This window comes from Salmo salar, chromosome 10 (genome assembly GCF_965601325.2).
Source record: "Salmo salar chromosome 10, fSalSal1, whole genome shotgun sequence".
NCBI lineage: Eukaryota > Metazoa > Chordata > Actinopteri > Salmoniformes > Salmonidae > Salmo > Salmo salar.
In genome coordinates this window covers 113,161,856-113,179,845 of record NC_138300.1, presented here as the reverse complement: position 1 = coordinate 113,179,845, position 17,990 = coordinate 113,161,856, and the positions used below count along the sequence as shown (strand labels likewise).

Sequence of the window (17,990 nt, the reverse complement as noted above, 5' to 3'; positions counted from 1 at the left end):
CTGGGTTTGGCGGATGTCAGGAAATCGCTACCTGTCCGAATGCATAGTGCCAGCTGAGGAGGAATAATGGTCTGGGTATGTTTTTCATGGTTCAGGCCCCTTAGTTCCAGTGAAGGGAAATCTTAACGCTACAGCCTACAATGACATTTCAGACGATTCTGTGCTTCCAACTTTGTGGCGACAGTTTGGGAAAGGCCAATACAGCGAGGTCAATACAAGTATTGTTTGTCAAGATCAGTGTGGAATAACTTGACTGGCCTGCACAGAGCCCTGACCTCAACCCCATCAAACACTTTTGGGATGAATTGGAACGCAGACTTAGAGCCAGGCCTAATCGCCCAACATCAGTGCCTGATCTCATTCATGCTCTTGTCGCTGAATGGAAGCAAGTCCCCCCAGCAATGTTCCAAAATGTAGCGGAAAGCCTTCCCAGAAGCGTGGAGGCTGTTTTTGCAGCAAAGGGGTACCAACGACCATGTGTTCACATACTCTTGGTCATGTAGTGTATCTGTAGGCCCCCGTCTCTCAGGAAATTAGCCTCTGCATGTACAGGTTAATTTACAGTAATAGATCCTGCTCCCTGCTGGCTGCATTTCCTCCCTTACTGGTTCCTATTAGCTTGAAAAATGCAAAACCTACAGGAGTAGGTCATAAAGCCTCAGGAAGCAGTAGCTTCTTTAGGAAAGGCAAAACATAACTGAGGAATGGGTGCGTTGTAGGCCAAAATAAGACAAGTCTACTGATTGCAAACCTTGAGTCGCTAACTTCTCAGGTTTCAGGATGAATCATGTATCTTTTTTGGGGGGTCCAGTGACGTCAAGTGCAAACTTCAAGGATCAACATTGAATTTAGAAATTTGACACAGCCACCCTCAACAGCCACATCCAATTTGTTGGGATGTTTGTTTTTTCTGGAAACAATATAATCATAGTTCTTTTAGAAGATTTTACCTACTTATTTGAGTCTATCAGAAACCCCTAAATGTTTTAGTTGCTGTTGTTTTATGCGGTCAATGTCAAGAGTAGATATCAGATGCCAGTGCTAGTAGGGCCTGCCTTGGGGACGTCTGATTAGCTCTATTGATATAATTATTGTGACCTGACTAACTTTGCTTTGTTACATATCTTCCCGTTATGCCCTATGAATCAACTTTGGTTTAGTTTAACCTTGTGATACTGGAGGCCTATGCAGGCACAAAATCAGACGAGTCAAGAGACTTTCTAAAAATACAATTGTGCATTTGTCTTGAGACGGAGATGAAAGGTTTTGCAGACTCTCGGATGTCACACCAGATTTTGGGATCAGGGACAAAATATTCCATTGCATCCAAGAGCGCTTGTTTGATAAGTAACCTTGCCTAAGAGCTGAAGATGTGCGCTAACACAAACTCGCGACTTGACATACAGGAGAGCCAAATTCAAATAAGCATTGACACAATAAGCATTGACACAATACGTTCCATTTTTCGTTGAATGTGAATCCCTTTTCCTTTTAAGATGAATGGTTTGGTCCATGGTCAATTTTCACCAACAATAAGGAAAATTATATCGAATGCATATGCTTTGGATACTGGAGACTGTGACAGAAACCAACTGATCTGTCATCAAAAATAAATCCCTGGTTTTCATCCTCCTAACTATTCCTAAAACCTAATACATTTAGCTAGGCTCATAGGCCCCAAGCAGAGTTGGCGGTGCTTGTAGATAAATCCTTTTAAATCCAACCTTCTCCCTGCAGTTTAAAAAACATGGAAAGCATGAAAGAAAGTGTTAAATACCTGTGAAGATTGAGGGATGTGACTTGAATGGGCTACATGTTGTAACAAATACTGACATCACCTCATTAATACTTTTCAATGATATTAAACAAGAGTGGCACTTTTCTTTTCTACACATCCAATATTTTGTGACGGTCTCATGTAAAAACAGAGATTTGTGAAGAACCCTTGTCATGAGATAATGCCAACTCAGTGGCTTTGTGGTTAGAGTGTCTGCCCTGTGATTAGAAGGTTGGGAGTTTGATCCATAGCCAAGTCATACCAAAGACTAAAAATGGGTCCTAATATGTCTCTTCTTGGCACAAAGGAGATGGATTGGGGGTGTACTTCAACATCATGCTACAGCTGTGTCAAGTTGGCAAGATGTCCTTTGGGTGGTGGACCATTCTTGATTTGAAATAGGCTCTGGCTTGTGCAATGCTACTTACTTACTTTACTTGTCATAAGATAAGGAATATATAGTATATCAAGTTTATTGATGACATGTATTAGTCAACCAATCCCCTTCCATCTTGTTAGGCTCAGTTCAAAAACATATACAAAGGTAATTTGGAAGAGTAAAGTAAAACGGTGTAAGAACTCAACTGTACAAAATAAGCTGCAATGATAAAATCCACAATTGAATGTTTAGAGCAGTGTTTATTATGGCTGGATTCAATCCTTATTGCAGAAGATCCGCATTAAAATGTAAAGGTCATTTATGATTGAGCTGACATATGCAGCGTTTACCATGAATGCAGTCTGTGCGAACGTGGGAACATTGCCTTTATATTTCGAGCTATAACGCGGATCTTCCACAATGCCTCTGTGATACGGATTGAATCCCGTCCTTAACCTGTTCCTGGGGACCCAAAGGGGTGCACATTTTTGATTTTACCGTAGCACTACACACCTGGTTCAAATCATCAAAGCTTGATGATGATGATGATGATGGATACTTGTGATGATGATCAAAGTTGGATGATGATAATGGATACATCTGTCTTCAAGTCACGTAAAGGGCTCAGATTGGTGCACCTAAAATGTGCGGAGTATTAATGTCGAAAATTTACATTTGGGTACAGGATACAAATCCTGACATCTTGGTATTGTTAGAAACTTGTCTAAATGATTTGATTGCTGATAATGACAGCTAAATTCTTATAATGTATTTAGATGTTACAAGATAAAAAGTGGGTGGAGTGTCCATCTAAACTAAGTGTACAAAACAAGCTCTTTCCATGACATAGACTGACCAGGTGAATCCAGGTGAAAGCTATGATCCCTTATTCATGTAACCTGTTAAATCCACTTCAATCGGTATAGATGAAGTGGAGGAGACAGGTTAAAGAAGGATATTTAAGCCTTGAGGCATTTGAGGCATGGCTCGTGTACGTGTGCCATTCAGAGGGTAAATGAGCAAGACAAAATATTGAAGTGCCTTTGAACAGGATATGGTAGTAGGTTCCAGGCGCACCAGTTTGAGTGTGTTAAGATTTGCAACGTTTCTGGGTTTTTCACGTTCAACAGTTTCTCGTGTGTTTCAACAATGGTCCACAACCCAAAGGACATCCAGCCAACTTGACACAACTGTGGGAAGCATTGGAGTCAACATGGGCCTGCATCCCTGTGGAACACTATCGACACCTTATAGAGTCCATGCCCAAATGAATTTAGGCTGTTCTTGGGGCAAAAGGGGGTGCAACTAAATAGTAGGAAGATGTTCCTAATGTTTTGTACACTCAGTGTATTTTATATAATGTTGAGAAAACATTCCATTAAAGTGGACTGAACTGGCTGATTTAGCCTCGGTTTCAATCATCCTCAATGAGAAATGTGACTGTGAACGAGATTTGGGACAATATTTTCTTTTAATTTTCTCAATAAATGCTTTCAATATTTGTATACGAAATCTTACAATTTATAGTTGGTTTGATGTTTAATACTGTCCTATGTGCATTGTGTAATTTACTGATCGTCCCTAACTAGCCTCATAGGGATATCCAAAGTCAAACCAAATTTACGATGGGCTTTACGATCGGGTTGCTTGCAGCTGTACTCTGAAATCATATCAAAGTTTATTGGTGGCGTACCCAGTTTAGCAGGTGTTATAGTGGGTGCAGCGAAATGCTTATGTTACTAGCTCCTAACAATGCAGTAGAACATCAAACAAGTACACAAATAATTAAAACGTAAAAAAATATATAAGAATTAAAAAAAAAGAAATCAAGAACGGTGGGATGAATCCAATTAACAACCCAAATAACACTGCAGCAGTAGTCAAAATGCAATCTATACATATGTACATCCGGAGAATTTACACAAGATATACTACGAATGATATGTACAGCTACAGTATGTCAAGAATCCAGTATATAAATAAATATGTGGTTTGTATAAACAGTGTAACTAAAATACAATGTACAGTAGTAGAAATATTAGAAGCAGCTTTGTCGGGATGCAGTATTTCAATACACCATGTGAAACAGGAAGTGTCAAGTAGTTCAATATCTCTATAATATGTGACACGAGCATCGGCTGTGTGTGTGTATGTTAGTGTGTTTGTGATTACGAGGTGTATGTGTGTGTAAAAGCTTGTGTGTTTTGTGTGAGTGAGTGTGCATCACCTGGCTAGTGATGGCTGTTGAAAAGTCTGATGGCCTGATAATAGAAGCTGTTTTTTTGTCTCTCTGTCTTGGCTCTGATGAACCTGTACTGTCTCTGTCTGTCAGATGGTAGCCAAGTGAACAGTCCATGGATCAAGTGATTGAGGTCCTTAATGATGTTCTTGGCCTTCCTTTGACATTTGGATTTAACTCTGAGCCGGATGCTGGATGTAACTCTGAGCTGGATGCTGGATGCTGGATGTAACTCTGGATTTAACTCTGAGTCGGATGCTGGATGTAACTCTGAGCTGGATGCTGGATGTAACTCTGAGCTGGATGCTGGATGTAACTCTGAGCTGGATGCTGGATGTAACTCTGAGCTGGATGCTGGATGTAACTCTGAGCTGGATGCTGGATGCTGGATGTAACTCTGGATTTAACTCTGAGCCGGATGCTGGATGTAACTCTGAGCTGGATGCTGGATGTAACTCTGAGCTGGATGCTGGATGTAACTCTGAGCTGGATGCTGGATGTAACTCTGAGCTGGATGCTGGATGCTGGATGTAACTCTGGATTTAACTCTGAGCTGGATGCTGGATGTAACTCTGAGCTGGATGCTGGATGTAACTCTGAGCTGGATGCTGGATGTAACTCTGAGCTGGCTGTTGGATGTAACTCTGAGCTGGATGCTGGATGTAACTCTGAGCTGGATGCTGGATGTAACTCTGAGCTGGATGCTGGATGTAACTCTGAGCCAGATGCTCGATGTAACTCTGAGCTGGATGCTGGATGTAACTCTCAGCTGGATGCTGGATGCTGGATGTAACTCTGAGCTGGATGCAACTCTGAGCTGGATGCTGGATGTAACTCTGAGCTGGATGCTGGATGTAAGTCTGAGCTGGATGTTGGATGTAACTTTGAGACAGATGCTGGATGTAACTCTGAGCTGGATGCTGGATGTAACTCTGAGCTGGATGCTGGATGCAACTCTGAGCTGGATGCTGGATGTAACTCTGGATGTAACTCTGAGCTGTACAAGGCTCTATGTAATCTCTAGTCTGCTTTAAGTGAATTAGATTTTTTTTTTTATTGACCTTAAATTAGTATTGAATGCGGGAAAAATTAAGTATATGTTGTTTTCCAGAACGCATCAAAAATTACCCAAACTATAAAGAAAATCCACCTCGGATGGTGCCCGCTGAGATTGTGTCCTTGCTTACAAATATCTGGGCATCTGGATAGACAACGGGCTGTCTTTTAGAAAGCATATTGATGAGTTAGTGAAGAAATTAAGAATAAAAATGTGCTTCTTCTATATAAATATGTCCTGCCGCTCACTTAACAGTAGAAAGAGGGTCATTCGACGTTCCAGACGGTTCTAGGCTATGTTGACATCATCTATATGAATGCAGATGCCGCTTCAATAAAGCCATTAGATGCAGTTTACCATAGCACACTTTGTTTTATTACGGGCGACAAATTCAGTACACATCATTGCATTCTTTACCAAAAAGTAGGCTCTTTGAAGTCACGCAGGTCGATTCATCGGCAGGTTGTATCACATCCGGCCGTGATTGGGAGTTCCATAGGGCGGTGTACAATTGGCCCAGTGTCGTCCGGGTTTGGCCGGGGTAGGCCATCATTGTAAATAAGAATTTGTTCTTAACTGACTTGCCTAGTTTAATAAAGGTTAAATAAAAAATAAAAATCGCCCTCTTTTTATTTAAAAGCGCCATACCTTAACTCCGTCAATAACCTTTAGACGTATGAGTGACCATACTCAGTATCAGGGATTGCTAACTCTAGAAAGGCCTCCAGTCTCCTCAGAGTTAGGTACAACTGCTTTTAGTTTCTTTGTACCCAATGTATGGAACAATCTACTGAGTTCCCTACAACTGAATGTTATGGTACCTCGCTGAGAGTTATAAATGTTGATTGGGGACCTTTTTGCTGAAGAATGTGATTGTTTTTCTTTAATAAATTTGTATTTTTTAAATTTGTATTAGCAGGACCCTCTTGTGATATAGACCTTGGTCCCAATGGGAATCCCTGTTAATATCAAAGTTAAATTAAATGAAATAAAAAAAAACGAGTTTAATTTTTTAATCAACTGTGTAGTGTCAGGGCAAAAACAGTCTGAGCCCTTTACATGGTTTGAGATGGAGTAGATGGAGAATCCATGATCATCATCAAACGTTGATCATCATCAAGATCAAATGGTATCCATCATCATCATCATCATCATCATCCTCATCAAGCTTTGATGATTTGAATCAGGTGTGTAGTGCTAAGGGTCCCCAGGTACATGATTGAGAAGCACTGTTTAGAAGAATAGCCCTTCATAAGCGAAGTTGATCAATTGCAGAAAAAATGTGCAATGTCAAGCTGACTAGTACATATAATATCCACGCTAGCATATTACTAAGTATACTTGTCCAATACATCACTTAATACTATGTAGTAAATGAGTTTGGATATCGGGAGAGTTTCTTTTTTGTGTTACATGTTCAACAAGCTTCAGTTAGTTGGCAGACGCCTTCTTTTCACAAAGATTTTGTTGATAAGGCACATTCATCTTTGAGGTATATGACAACCAACATAACATAATGAAATTGACAAAGGACCAAAGTCTTGACTTAAATACAGTGAGGGAAAAAAGTATTTGATCCCCTGCTGATTTTGTACGTTTGCCCACTGACAAAGAAATGATCAGTCTATAATTTTAATGGTAGGTTTATTTGAACAGTGAGAAACAAAATAACAACAAAAAAATCCAGAAAAACGCATGTCAAAAATGTTATAAAATGATTTGCATTTTAATGAGGGAAATAAGTATTTGACCCCTCTGCAAAACATGACTTAGTACTTGGTGGCAAAACCCTTGTTGGCAATCACAGAGGTCAGACGTTTCTTGTAGTTGGCCACCAGGTTTGCACACATCTCAGGAGGGATTTTGTCCCACTCCTCTTTGCAGATCTTCTCCAAGTCATTAAGGTTTCGAGGCTGACGTTTGGCAACTCGAACCTTCAGCTCCCTCCACAGATTTTCTATGGGATTAAGGCCTGGAGACTGGCTAGGCCACTCCAGGACCTTAATGTGCTTCTTCTTGAGCCACTCCTTTGTCTTGAGCCACTCCTTTGTTGCCTTGGCCGTGTGTTTTGGGTCATTGTCATGCTGGAATACCCATTCACGACCCATTTTCAATGCCCTGGCTGAGGGAAGGAGGTTCTCACCCAAGATTTGAAGCTACATGGCCCCGTCCATCGTCCCTTTGATGCCTTGAAGTTGTCCTGTCCCCTTAACAGAAAAACACCCCCAAAGCATAATGTTTCCACCTCCTTGTTTGACGGTGGGGATGGTGTTCTTGGGGTCATAGGCAGCATTCCTCCTCCTCCAAACACAGCGAGTTGAGTTGATGCTAAAGAGCTCCATTTTAGTCTCATCTGACCACAACACTTTCACCCAGTTGTCCTCTGAATCATTCAGATGTTCATTGGCAACTTCAGACGGGCATGTATATATGCTTTTTTGAGCAAGGGGACCTTGCAGGCGCTGCAGGATTTCAGTCCTTCACGGCATAGTGTGTTACCAATTGTTTTCTTGGTGACTATGGTCCCAGCTGCCTTGAGATCATTGACAAGATCCTCCCGTGTAGTTCTGGGCTGATTCCTCACCGTTCTCATGATCATTGCAACTCCACAAGGTGAGATCTTGCATGGAGCCCCAGCCCGAAGGGAGATTGACAGTTCCTTTGTGTTTCTTCCATTTGCGAATAATCGCACCAACTGTTGTCACCTTCTCACCAAGCTGCTTGGTGATGGACTTGTAGCCCATTCCAGCCTTGTGTAGGTCTACAATCTTGTCCCTGACATCCTTGGAGAGCTCTTTGGTCTTGGCCATGGTGGAGAGTTTGGAATCTGATTGATTGATTGCTTCTGGCTCCCAGGTGTCTTTTATACAGGTAACAAGCTGAGATTAGGAGCACTCCCTTTAAGAGTGTGCTCCTAATCTCAGCTTGTTACCTGTATAAAAGACACCTGGGAGCCAGAAATCTTTCTGATTGAGAGGGGGTGAAATACTTATTTCCCTCATTAAAATGCTAATCAATTTGTAACATTTTTTACATGCGTTTTTCTGGATTTTTTTGTTGTTATTCTGTCTCTCACTGTCCAAATATACCTACCATTAAAATTATAGACTGATAATCTTTTTGTCAGTGGGCAAACGTACAAAATCAGCAGGGTATCAAATACTTTTTTCCCTCACTGTATGTAATTCATATGCATTTGCGAATTCGCCTTCGCTTCCAGTGCAATGGAATGTAATTGCATTCGATTTTGACAAACAAGAGAGAAGAACACAACCAGGTGTGGGACAGTTCCAAGTCTGTACCCACCTCCCTGTGTTATGTTATGATGCCATTGGCAGTAAAGCCACAGCTGCTGGCAGACTCAGTCTAAAAGTGTGGTGGAGAATGCTAGCGGTGCTAACAGTGTGCTAATCACAAGTTCTTTGTTCTTTATTCTTCAGATCTCCATTAGTTGGCACCTTAGCCACCGCTAGTCTTCCTGGGGTCCAGTTAAGACTGGAGCCATTCTTATGTTCTAAGTTCTGGAGACTTGTAAGACGGAAGGAAAGGCAGGTACTGGAAGAACTTGAACCTCTGTAAACAGTTAGTACAAAAAGGTATATCGTAGCAGGACCGGTCTGTCATCATTGTGCTGCCTTCCTCTGTCACTTTCGTACGCCAACTTTTAATGCCCCTCTCTTTTTCGGTGCCTGTAAAAATGAAAACGATTGAAACCTCCTCATGAATCCATGTGAATCCAATTGTGGCCATAACCTGACTGTGAAATCAGTGTCTTGGATGAGCGTTTAAGCTTGCACATGTGGAATGTAATCATATGGATGTATACTGTTGGTGTATTGGCTCACCTGGAATCGTATTGTCCAATACAAATCCAAAGAACCCACCGATGAACATGTGTGTAGTGAAGAGAACAACTATAACTTGGTCCAGTTCTTTTATCCCTGTGAAAACAAAGATATGGTTATCTTCTGTAGAAATACAGTACAAACCAGCTATGTTTCACCTATCATTGCATGGTTCTCCGCCTTACTGGTTTCAATAGATGATTTTGGTACAAGAGAACCAGGATATTGCTTCGGGGGCATTTGTGCCTTACTTGGAAATCAATCTAGCAGAATATCTAATGTGGACAACATGTACAGTGCCTTCAGAAAGTATTCACACCCCTTGATTTTACTGCCTGAATTTCAAATTGATTAAATTGAGATGTGGTGTCACTGGACTACACACAATACCCCATAACGTAAAAGTGTAATTATGTTTTCAGAAATGTTTACAAAATAATGAAATGAAAGCTGAAATGTGTTGAATCATAAGTATTCAACGCCTTTCTTATGGCAAGCCTAAATAAGTATAGGAGTAAAGATTTGCTTAATACCCTCTTGAGGCTACAATCCCGCTAATGGGATTGGTTGGACAACAACCAGTGAGATAACACGGCGCGATATTCAAAACAAAATAATCTAAAAATTAAAATTCAAGTATTATACGGCATTTTAAAGATACTCAACTCGTTAATCCAATCACATTGTCTTATTTCAAGAAGGCTTTACGGTGAAAGAAAAACATTAAATTATTTTAGCATAGCACCTCAGCAAAGAAAAAAAAAGCAATTTTCCAAGCATGATAGCCATCACAAAACCAGATATACAGCTAAAATTAAGCACTAACCTTTGACAATCTTCATCAGATGACACTCCTAGGACATCATGTTAGACAATACATGCATTTTTTTGTTCGATCAAGTTTATATTTATATCCAAAAACCCAATTCTTACATTGGCGCATGGCGTTCAGAAAATGTTTTCTCCCCGTAACTTCCGGTGAATAGGCACATTTAATTTACGGAAGAACTCATGAACGTTGAAAAATGTTATAACAATTATTTAAAGAATTAGAGATAATCTACTCCTTTATGCAACCACTTTGTCAGATTTCAAAATAACGTTACGGAAAAAGCACATTGTTCAATATTCTGAGTACAGAACTTAGCCTTCAATGCTAAGCTATAGTTAGCCTACAACCACGGCGTCGACAAATCTCTAACAATATGTTCGAAATATTTACTTACCTTTGCTGATCTTCGGCGGAATGCACTCGGATGGGCACCCACTTCCACAAGAAATGTTCATTTGTTCTGCAAAGTCCATCATTTATGTCCAAATACGTCCGTTTTGTTGACCCATCCACAACACTTTACAATGTCATGTTACGTGGACTCAAATCCATAGACAAAATGTTCAAAGTTCCATTACCGTTTGTAGAAACACGTCAAATGATGTTTACAATCAATCCTTTAGGGTATTCTTTAACGTAAAATTGCGATAATTTTACAACCGGGCAATAGCTATTCATCCCAGAGGAAAAATAAAAAGACGATGACGTCATGTGTACGTGCATCATAAGACACCTCTCCTCAGACTGGCCAATGATTGACTGAGCCAAAATGATCTGCCCGGTAACAGATGATGGTTGAAACCTGTTCATAAAGATTGTTGACAGCCAATGGAAGAGTTAGGAGGTGTAACGTAAATCCTATTTCACTGTAGTTTTCCAAGGGATTCTAAACAAAAACTACATTTCTAAATTCTCCCACTTCCTGATTCAATTTTTCTCTGTTTTTTTGCCTGCCATATGAGTTCTGTTATCCTCTTCAGCGTCTCGTCCCGTCAGCGGGATCAAAATCCAGGGAAAATCCAGGGAAAACTCCTAGCGACATTAGCATAACGAAATGTAATATATATATTTTTTCAAATATAGGACTGTCTCATATCGTTTTATAGATACACCTCTCCTGAATCGACCCACGTCGTCCGATTTCAAAAAGGTTTTACAGGAAAAGCAAATCATTAGATTATGTTGGAGTCCATCGTAAAAGCAGCAACATAGCCATTTTCCGACCAACCACATGCATCACAAATAACCAAAAAACAGCTAAATGCAGCACTAACCTTTTACAAACTTCATCAGATGACACACCTAGGACATCATGTTACACAATGCATGCATTCTTTTGTTCAATAAAGTTCATATTTATATATGAAAACAGCATTTTACATCGGCGTCTGACGTTGACTAACTATTTTCCCGTCAAATGCAATCCGGGGAAACAGAGCTACAATTTACTGAATTACTATTCGAAAACATGTTTAAAATGTAATATTGTCATTCTAAGATTTATAGATGAATATCTCTTGAAAGCACCTGTCATACCAGATTTAAAAATAACTTTACTGGGTAATCACACTTAGCGATAAAAGGGGATGCGATACTCAGAAAATGAGCTAGTAAATACAGCTCGGCGCCATCTTGGAACAATCGCATATCACATCTAATGTTGTATAATATTGTCAATAATCCCTTACCTTTAGTTGTCTTCATCAGAAAGCACTTCCAGGAATCCCAGGTCCACAACAGATGTATTTTCGGTCGAAAAAGTCCATCCTTTATGTTCCATTAGCTTGCTGTTGTTAGCGCGTCCGAATGGTGTATCCAACTACTCTCGCGCCACAGCCGTTTCGAAATAATTATTTTTTTCCCATTTAGGTTCGTTCAAACATGTCAAACGTTGTATAACATAAATCTTCAGGGCCTGTTTCAACAAGAGAGCCAATAAGATTCGAGGGGGATAATTTCATTGTGTTTCAAAACGTTTCCAAAGGTGGGGGTAGACAGGGCCGCCGGCGTCATAATGGTGATGGCCCTCCCCCTGTGACCAATTTCCAACGCGTCTCATTCACTGAGTTTCGACAGTAGAAGGCTCAAAACACTTTGTAAAGACTGGCGACATCTTGTGGAAGCAATAGGAAGTGCTCAAATAACGATAGCTCACGGTGTGAATAATAGGCAACGACGTGAAGTTGAGTCCACAATTCAGAATTCCACTTCCTGGTTCAATCGGTCTCGGGGTTTTGACTGCCATATGAGTTCTGTTATACTCACAGACACCATTCAAACAGTTTTAGAAACTTTAGGGTGTTTTCTATCCACAGGTATTAATTATATGCATATCTTAGCTTCTGAGTCTGATTAGTAGGCCGTTGAAAATGGGCACGACGGACGTTACCCTATCGTAGGGTAACGTCAAGTTATACTCACAGACACCATTGAAAGAGTTTTAGAAACTTCAGAGTGTTTTCTATTCAAATCTACTAATAATATGCATATTCAATTTTCTGGGCCAGAGTAGTAAACTGTTTAAATTGGGTTTAAATTGGGTAGAAATACTGCCCCCTAGCCCCTAGAGTATATTATCAAGTCACATAAGTTGCATGGACTGACTCTGTGTGCAATAATACTGTCTTAACATGATTTTTGAATGACTACCTAATCTCTGTACCCCACACATACAACTATCTGTAAGGTCCCTCAGTTGAGCAATGAAATTCAAATACAGATTCAACCACAAAGACCAGGGAGGTTTTCCAATGCCTCGCAAAGAAGGGCACCTATTGGTAGATGGGTAAAAATAAAGAGAAAACATGGAATATCCATTTGAGCATGGTGAAGTTATTAATTACACGTTGGATGGTGTATCAACACACTCAGTCACTACAAAGATACAGGCGCCTTTCCTAACTCAGTTGTCGGAGAGGAAGGAAACCACTCAGGGATTTTAAAACTGTTACAGAGTTTATGGCTGTGATAGGAGAAAACTGAGGATGGATCAATAACATTGTGGTTACTCCATAATACTAACCTAAATGACAGAGTGAAAAGAAGGAAGCCTGTACAGAATAAAATATTCCTAAACATGCATCTTGTTTGCAATAAGGCACTAAAGTAAAACTGAAAAACATGTGGCAAAGAAATTAACTTTATGTCCTGAATACATATAATTGTGTTTGGGGCAAATCCAACACAACACATCCCTGAGTACCACTTGATATTCTCGAGCATGGTGGTGGCTGCATCATCTTATGGGTATGCTTTTCATTGGCAAGGACTAGAGAGTGTTGTAGGATAAAAAGAAAAAGAATAGAGCTAAGCATAGGTAAAATCCTAGAGGAAAACCTGATTCAGTCTGCTTTCCAACAGACACCAGGAGACAAATTCACTTTTAGCAGGACAATAACCTAAAACACAAGGCCAAATATACACTGGAGTTGCTTACCAAGATGACATTGAATGTTCCTGAGTGACCTAGTTAGAGTTTTTACTTAAATCGGCTAGAAAACCTATGGCAAGACTTCGCTGTCTAGCAATGATCAACAACCAACTTGACACAGCTTGAAGAATTATTTTAAGAATAATGTGTAAATATTGTACAATCCCGGTTTGCAAAGCTCTTAGAGACTTATCTAGAAAGACTCACAGCTGTAATTGTTGCCAAAGATGATTCTAATGTATTGACTCATTGGTGTGAATACTTCTCTATTAATTTTCAAAAGATTTGCTACCAAAAAATGTAAACCATGTTTTTTCTTTCACATTGTGGGTTATTGAGTGTAGATGACTGAGAAAAAAACCCACATCAAAACGGACCTGTTCAGTAAACAATAATCCGGGAAGGTGGTGAGGCATCAGTCAATAGTTCCGATCCACGGGTTAGCTCCTGTAATTCCCAGGGGTGTACTTTGTGCATGTAACAAGATCCTGTATAATAACCACCATGTTTAACCAATGCAGCAGCTGTGCTGTAATAATCCTAACAGGAAGGTGAAGGGGGAGGGAGGTGAGGACAGGTGAAGTCAATGAGTAACACTAGTAAGCCGGCTGGCCGTCGTAGCCGACTGTCCAGGTGGAGCCTAAACCGAGTCATCTGCCAGATTTTTGTCACGCAGTGACACTGAGGTTGGCCAAGAGGATTTGGAGGTAAGCAGTCCTGACCTGATGAAACCAGACAAGACTGGTGCGTATGTGTGTCATCGCATACAGTCAGCTTATCCCATATATTTATCCCATATACTACAGTGAGAAGATGGCGCCGAAGAGGATGGCTGACATTTTACATGCCGTAACGAATTGTGCTATTTTGTTTGTTTTTTTGCAATGTTTGTAACTTATTTTTTTTTTTATTTTGTACATAATGTTGTTGCTACCGTCTCTTATGACCAAAAATAACTTCGGACATCAGAACTGGGATTACTCACCACAAACTGGAAGAAGCTTTTTCCTTTAACGAGTCCAACGAGAAAGATATACTACTCTCCCTCGAACAAGCCCAGATCCCCGTCATTTGCGTGAAGAAAAGACGGAGGAAAAGAGGACGCCGATCGGGCTGCCTTTTGAGAATCCATAGGCGAGCGAGTAAACTCCCACTGCTATCAATTCTACTTGCTAACATGCAATCATTTTAAAAATAAAATTGATGACCTACAATTACGATTATCCTAAAAACGGGACATTAAGAACTGTAATATCTTATGAACGACGACACGGATAATATAGAGCTGGAGGTATTTTCAATGCACCGGCAGAACAGAGAAGCTACGTCTGGTAAGACGAGAGATGGGGGTTTTCTGTCTTTTTGTCAATAACAGCTGGTGCACAATGTCTAATATTAAAGAATTCTTGAGGTATTTCTCACCTGTGGTAGAGTATCTTAAGCTGTAGACCACACTATCTACCAAGAGAGTTATCATCTATATTATTCGTAGCCATCTATTTACCACCACAGACCAATGCTGACACTAAGACCGCACTCAACCAACTCTATCTGACCATAAATCTGACCATAATTCTGTCCTCTCGATTCCTGCTAACAAGCAAAAACTAAAGCAGTGACCAGTACCAGTGACTTGCTCAATACGGAAGTGGTCAGATGATGCGAATGCTACGCTACAGGACAGTTTTGCTAGCACAGTCTGGAATACGTTCTTGGATTCATCCAACGGCATTGAGGAGTATACCATCTCAGTCATCGGCTTCATCAATAAGTGCATCAACGACGAGGTCCCCACAGTGACCGTACGCACATATCTCAAACAGAAGCCGTGGATTACAGGCAACATCCGCATTGAGCTAAAGGCAAGAGCTGCCGCTTTCAAGGAGCGGGACACTAATCCGATGCCTATAGGAAATCCCTCTATGCCCTTAGACAAACCATCAAACAAGGAAAGCGTCAATACAGGATTAAGATTGAATCCCACTACACCGGCTCTGACGCTCGTCGGATGTGGCTGGGCTTGAAAAATATTACCGACTACAAAGGGAAACCCAGACATGAGCTGCCCAGTGGCGCGAGCCTACCAGATGAGCTAAATGCCTTTTATGCTCGCTTTGAGGCAAGCCACACTGAAGCATGTACGAGAGCACCAGCTGTTCTGGATGACTGTGTGATAACGCTCTTGGTAGCTGATGTGAGCAAGACCTTTGAACAGGTCAACATTCACAAAGCCGCGGGCCAGATGGATTTTTTTTTAACCTCTCCCTGACTGAGTCTGTAAGACCTACATGTTTCAAGCAGACCACCATAGTCCCTGTGCCCAAGGAAGCAAAGGCCACCTGCCTAAATGATTACCGCCCCGTAGCCATGAAGTGCTTTGAAAGACTGGTCATAGCTCACATCAACAGCATCATCCCGGATACCCTAGACACACTCCAATTCGCATACCGCCCCAACAGATCCACAGATGATGCAATCTCAATTGCACTCCACACTGCCCATTCCCAACAGGACAAAAGGAAGACCTATGTGAGAATGCTGATCATTGACATCAGCTCAGCGTTAAACACTGGCATCTGACCATAAGGTGTACAGAGGGTAGTGCGTACAGCCCAGTACGTCACTGAGGCCAAGCTCCCTGCAATCCAGGACCTATATAACAGGCAGTGTCAGAGCAAAGCCATACAATTGTCAGAGACTCCAGTCACCCAAGTCATAGACTGTTTTAACTGCTACCACACGGCAAGCAGTACAGGAGCGCCAAGTCTAGGACCAAAAGGCTCCTTAACAGCTACTACCGCCAAGCCATAAGACTGCTGAACAATTAATCAAATGGCCACCAGACTATTACATTGACCCCCCCACCATTTGTTTTGTACACTGCTGCTACTCCCTGTTTATAATCTATGCATAGTCACTTCACCCCTACCTACATGTACAAATTACCTCAACTAACCTGTACCCCCACACACTGACTCTGTACCGGTACCCCCTGTATATAGCCTCATTATTGTTATGTTATTGTGTTACTTTTTATTATTTTTTTACTTTAGTTTATTGGTAAATATTTTCTTAACTCTTCTTGAACTGCACTGTTGATTAAGGGCTTGTAAGTAAGCATTTCACGGTAAGGTCTACACATGTTGTAGTCGGCGCAGGTGACAAATAAAGGTTGATTTGATTTGATGTGACATAATCACCTGTGTCAATGATGCCTGGGTTTGAGTGGAACCAGGTAGGCAGCACCAGGCCACTGAAGGTTGAGAAGCCCAAGATGAGTAAGTTCCTGGAGGAGTTCAGGTCCACGTACTGTGGGGAGCAGAGGAATCCATTACAATTGCATCTATTTCAACTTTAAGTTAAGTTCTTGAGAAAAAACATTATCTTAAGCAATAACGACCTGACCAAGAGTTCTGTCTGATTTTACATCAGTCTTATCCTGGCATCCTGATCATTTCACCACTCTACTGAATTAGTGGCGGGTCAGCGTCTCCGGTACCACTTGCTGTGCAGTAGCAGAGAGAACAGTCTATGACTTGGGAGGCAGTGATGCAAACAGTCAGGATGCTCTCGATGGTGCAGCTGTATAACTTTTTGAGGATCTGGGGACCCATGCCAAATCTCCTAAGGGGTAAAAGGTGTTGTCTTGCCCTCTTCACAACTGTCTTGGTGTGTTTAGACCATGATAGTTTGTTGGTGATGTGGACACCAAGGAACTTGAGACTCTCGACCCGCTCCACTATAGCCCCGTTGATGTTAATGGGGGCCTGTTCGGCCCACCTTTTCCTGTAGTCCACGATCAGTTCCTTTGTCTTGCGTACATTGAGGGAGAGGTTGTTGTCCTGGCACAACACTGCCAGGTCTCTGACCTCCTCCCTATAGGCTGTTTCATAATTTTTGGTGATCTGGCCTACCACTGTTGTGTCGTCAGCAAACTTAATGATGGTGTTGGAGCCATGTTTGGCCATGCAGTTGTGGGTAAAAAGGGAGTACAGGAGGGGACTAAGCATGCACTCCTGAGGGGCCCCAGTGTTGTGGATCAGCGTGGCAGATGTGTTGTAGCCTACCCTTACCACCTGGGGGCGGCCTGTCAAGAAGTCCAGGATCCAGTTGCAGAGAGAGGTGTTTAGTCCCATGTTCCTTAGCTTAGTGTTGAGCTTTGTGGGCACTATGGTGTTGAACTCTGAGCTGTAGTCAACAAAATTCTCACATAGGTGTTCCTTTTGTCGAGGTGTGGAAGGGTAGTGTGGAGTGCGATTGAGAATGCGTCATCTGTGGATCTGTTGGGGCGGTATGCTAATTGCAGTGGGACTAGGGTTTCCGGCATGATGTTGTTGATGTGAGATATGACCAGCCTTTCAAAGCACTTCATGGCTACCGACGTGAGTGCTACGGGGCGGTAATCGTTTAGGCAGGTTACCTTCACTTCAT

The 17,990-nt window shown here is 41.4% G+C and overlaps 1 protein-coding gene across 1 annotated transcript in view; it reads right to left on the bottom strand.

The window, feature by feature from the left end:
• Positions 1–8,544: 8,544 nt before the first annotated feature.
• The window catches only part of si:dkey-106n21.1 (solute carrier family 23 member 2), a 77,020-nt gene continuing 67,574 nt past the window's right edge, over positions 8,545–17,990 (bottom strand). Inside the window, exons 10-12 of the mRNA XM_014125661.3 lie at positions 16,760–16,868; positions 9,298–9,393; positions 8,545–9,141 (exon numbers count right to left, since the gene is read on the bottom strand). Coding sequence (XP_013981136.1) covers positions 8,960–9,141; positions 9,298–9,393; positions 16,760–16,868 — 387 coding nt within the window. The 3' untranslated portion in view covers positions 8,545–8,959. The remainder of the gene's footprint in view (positions 9,142–9,297; positions 9,394–16,759; positions 16,869–17,990) is intronic.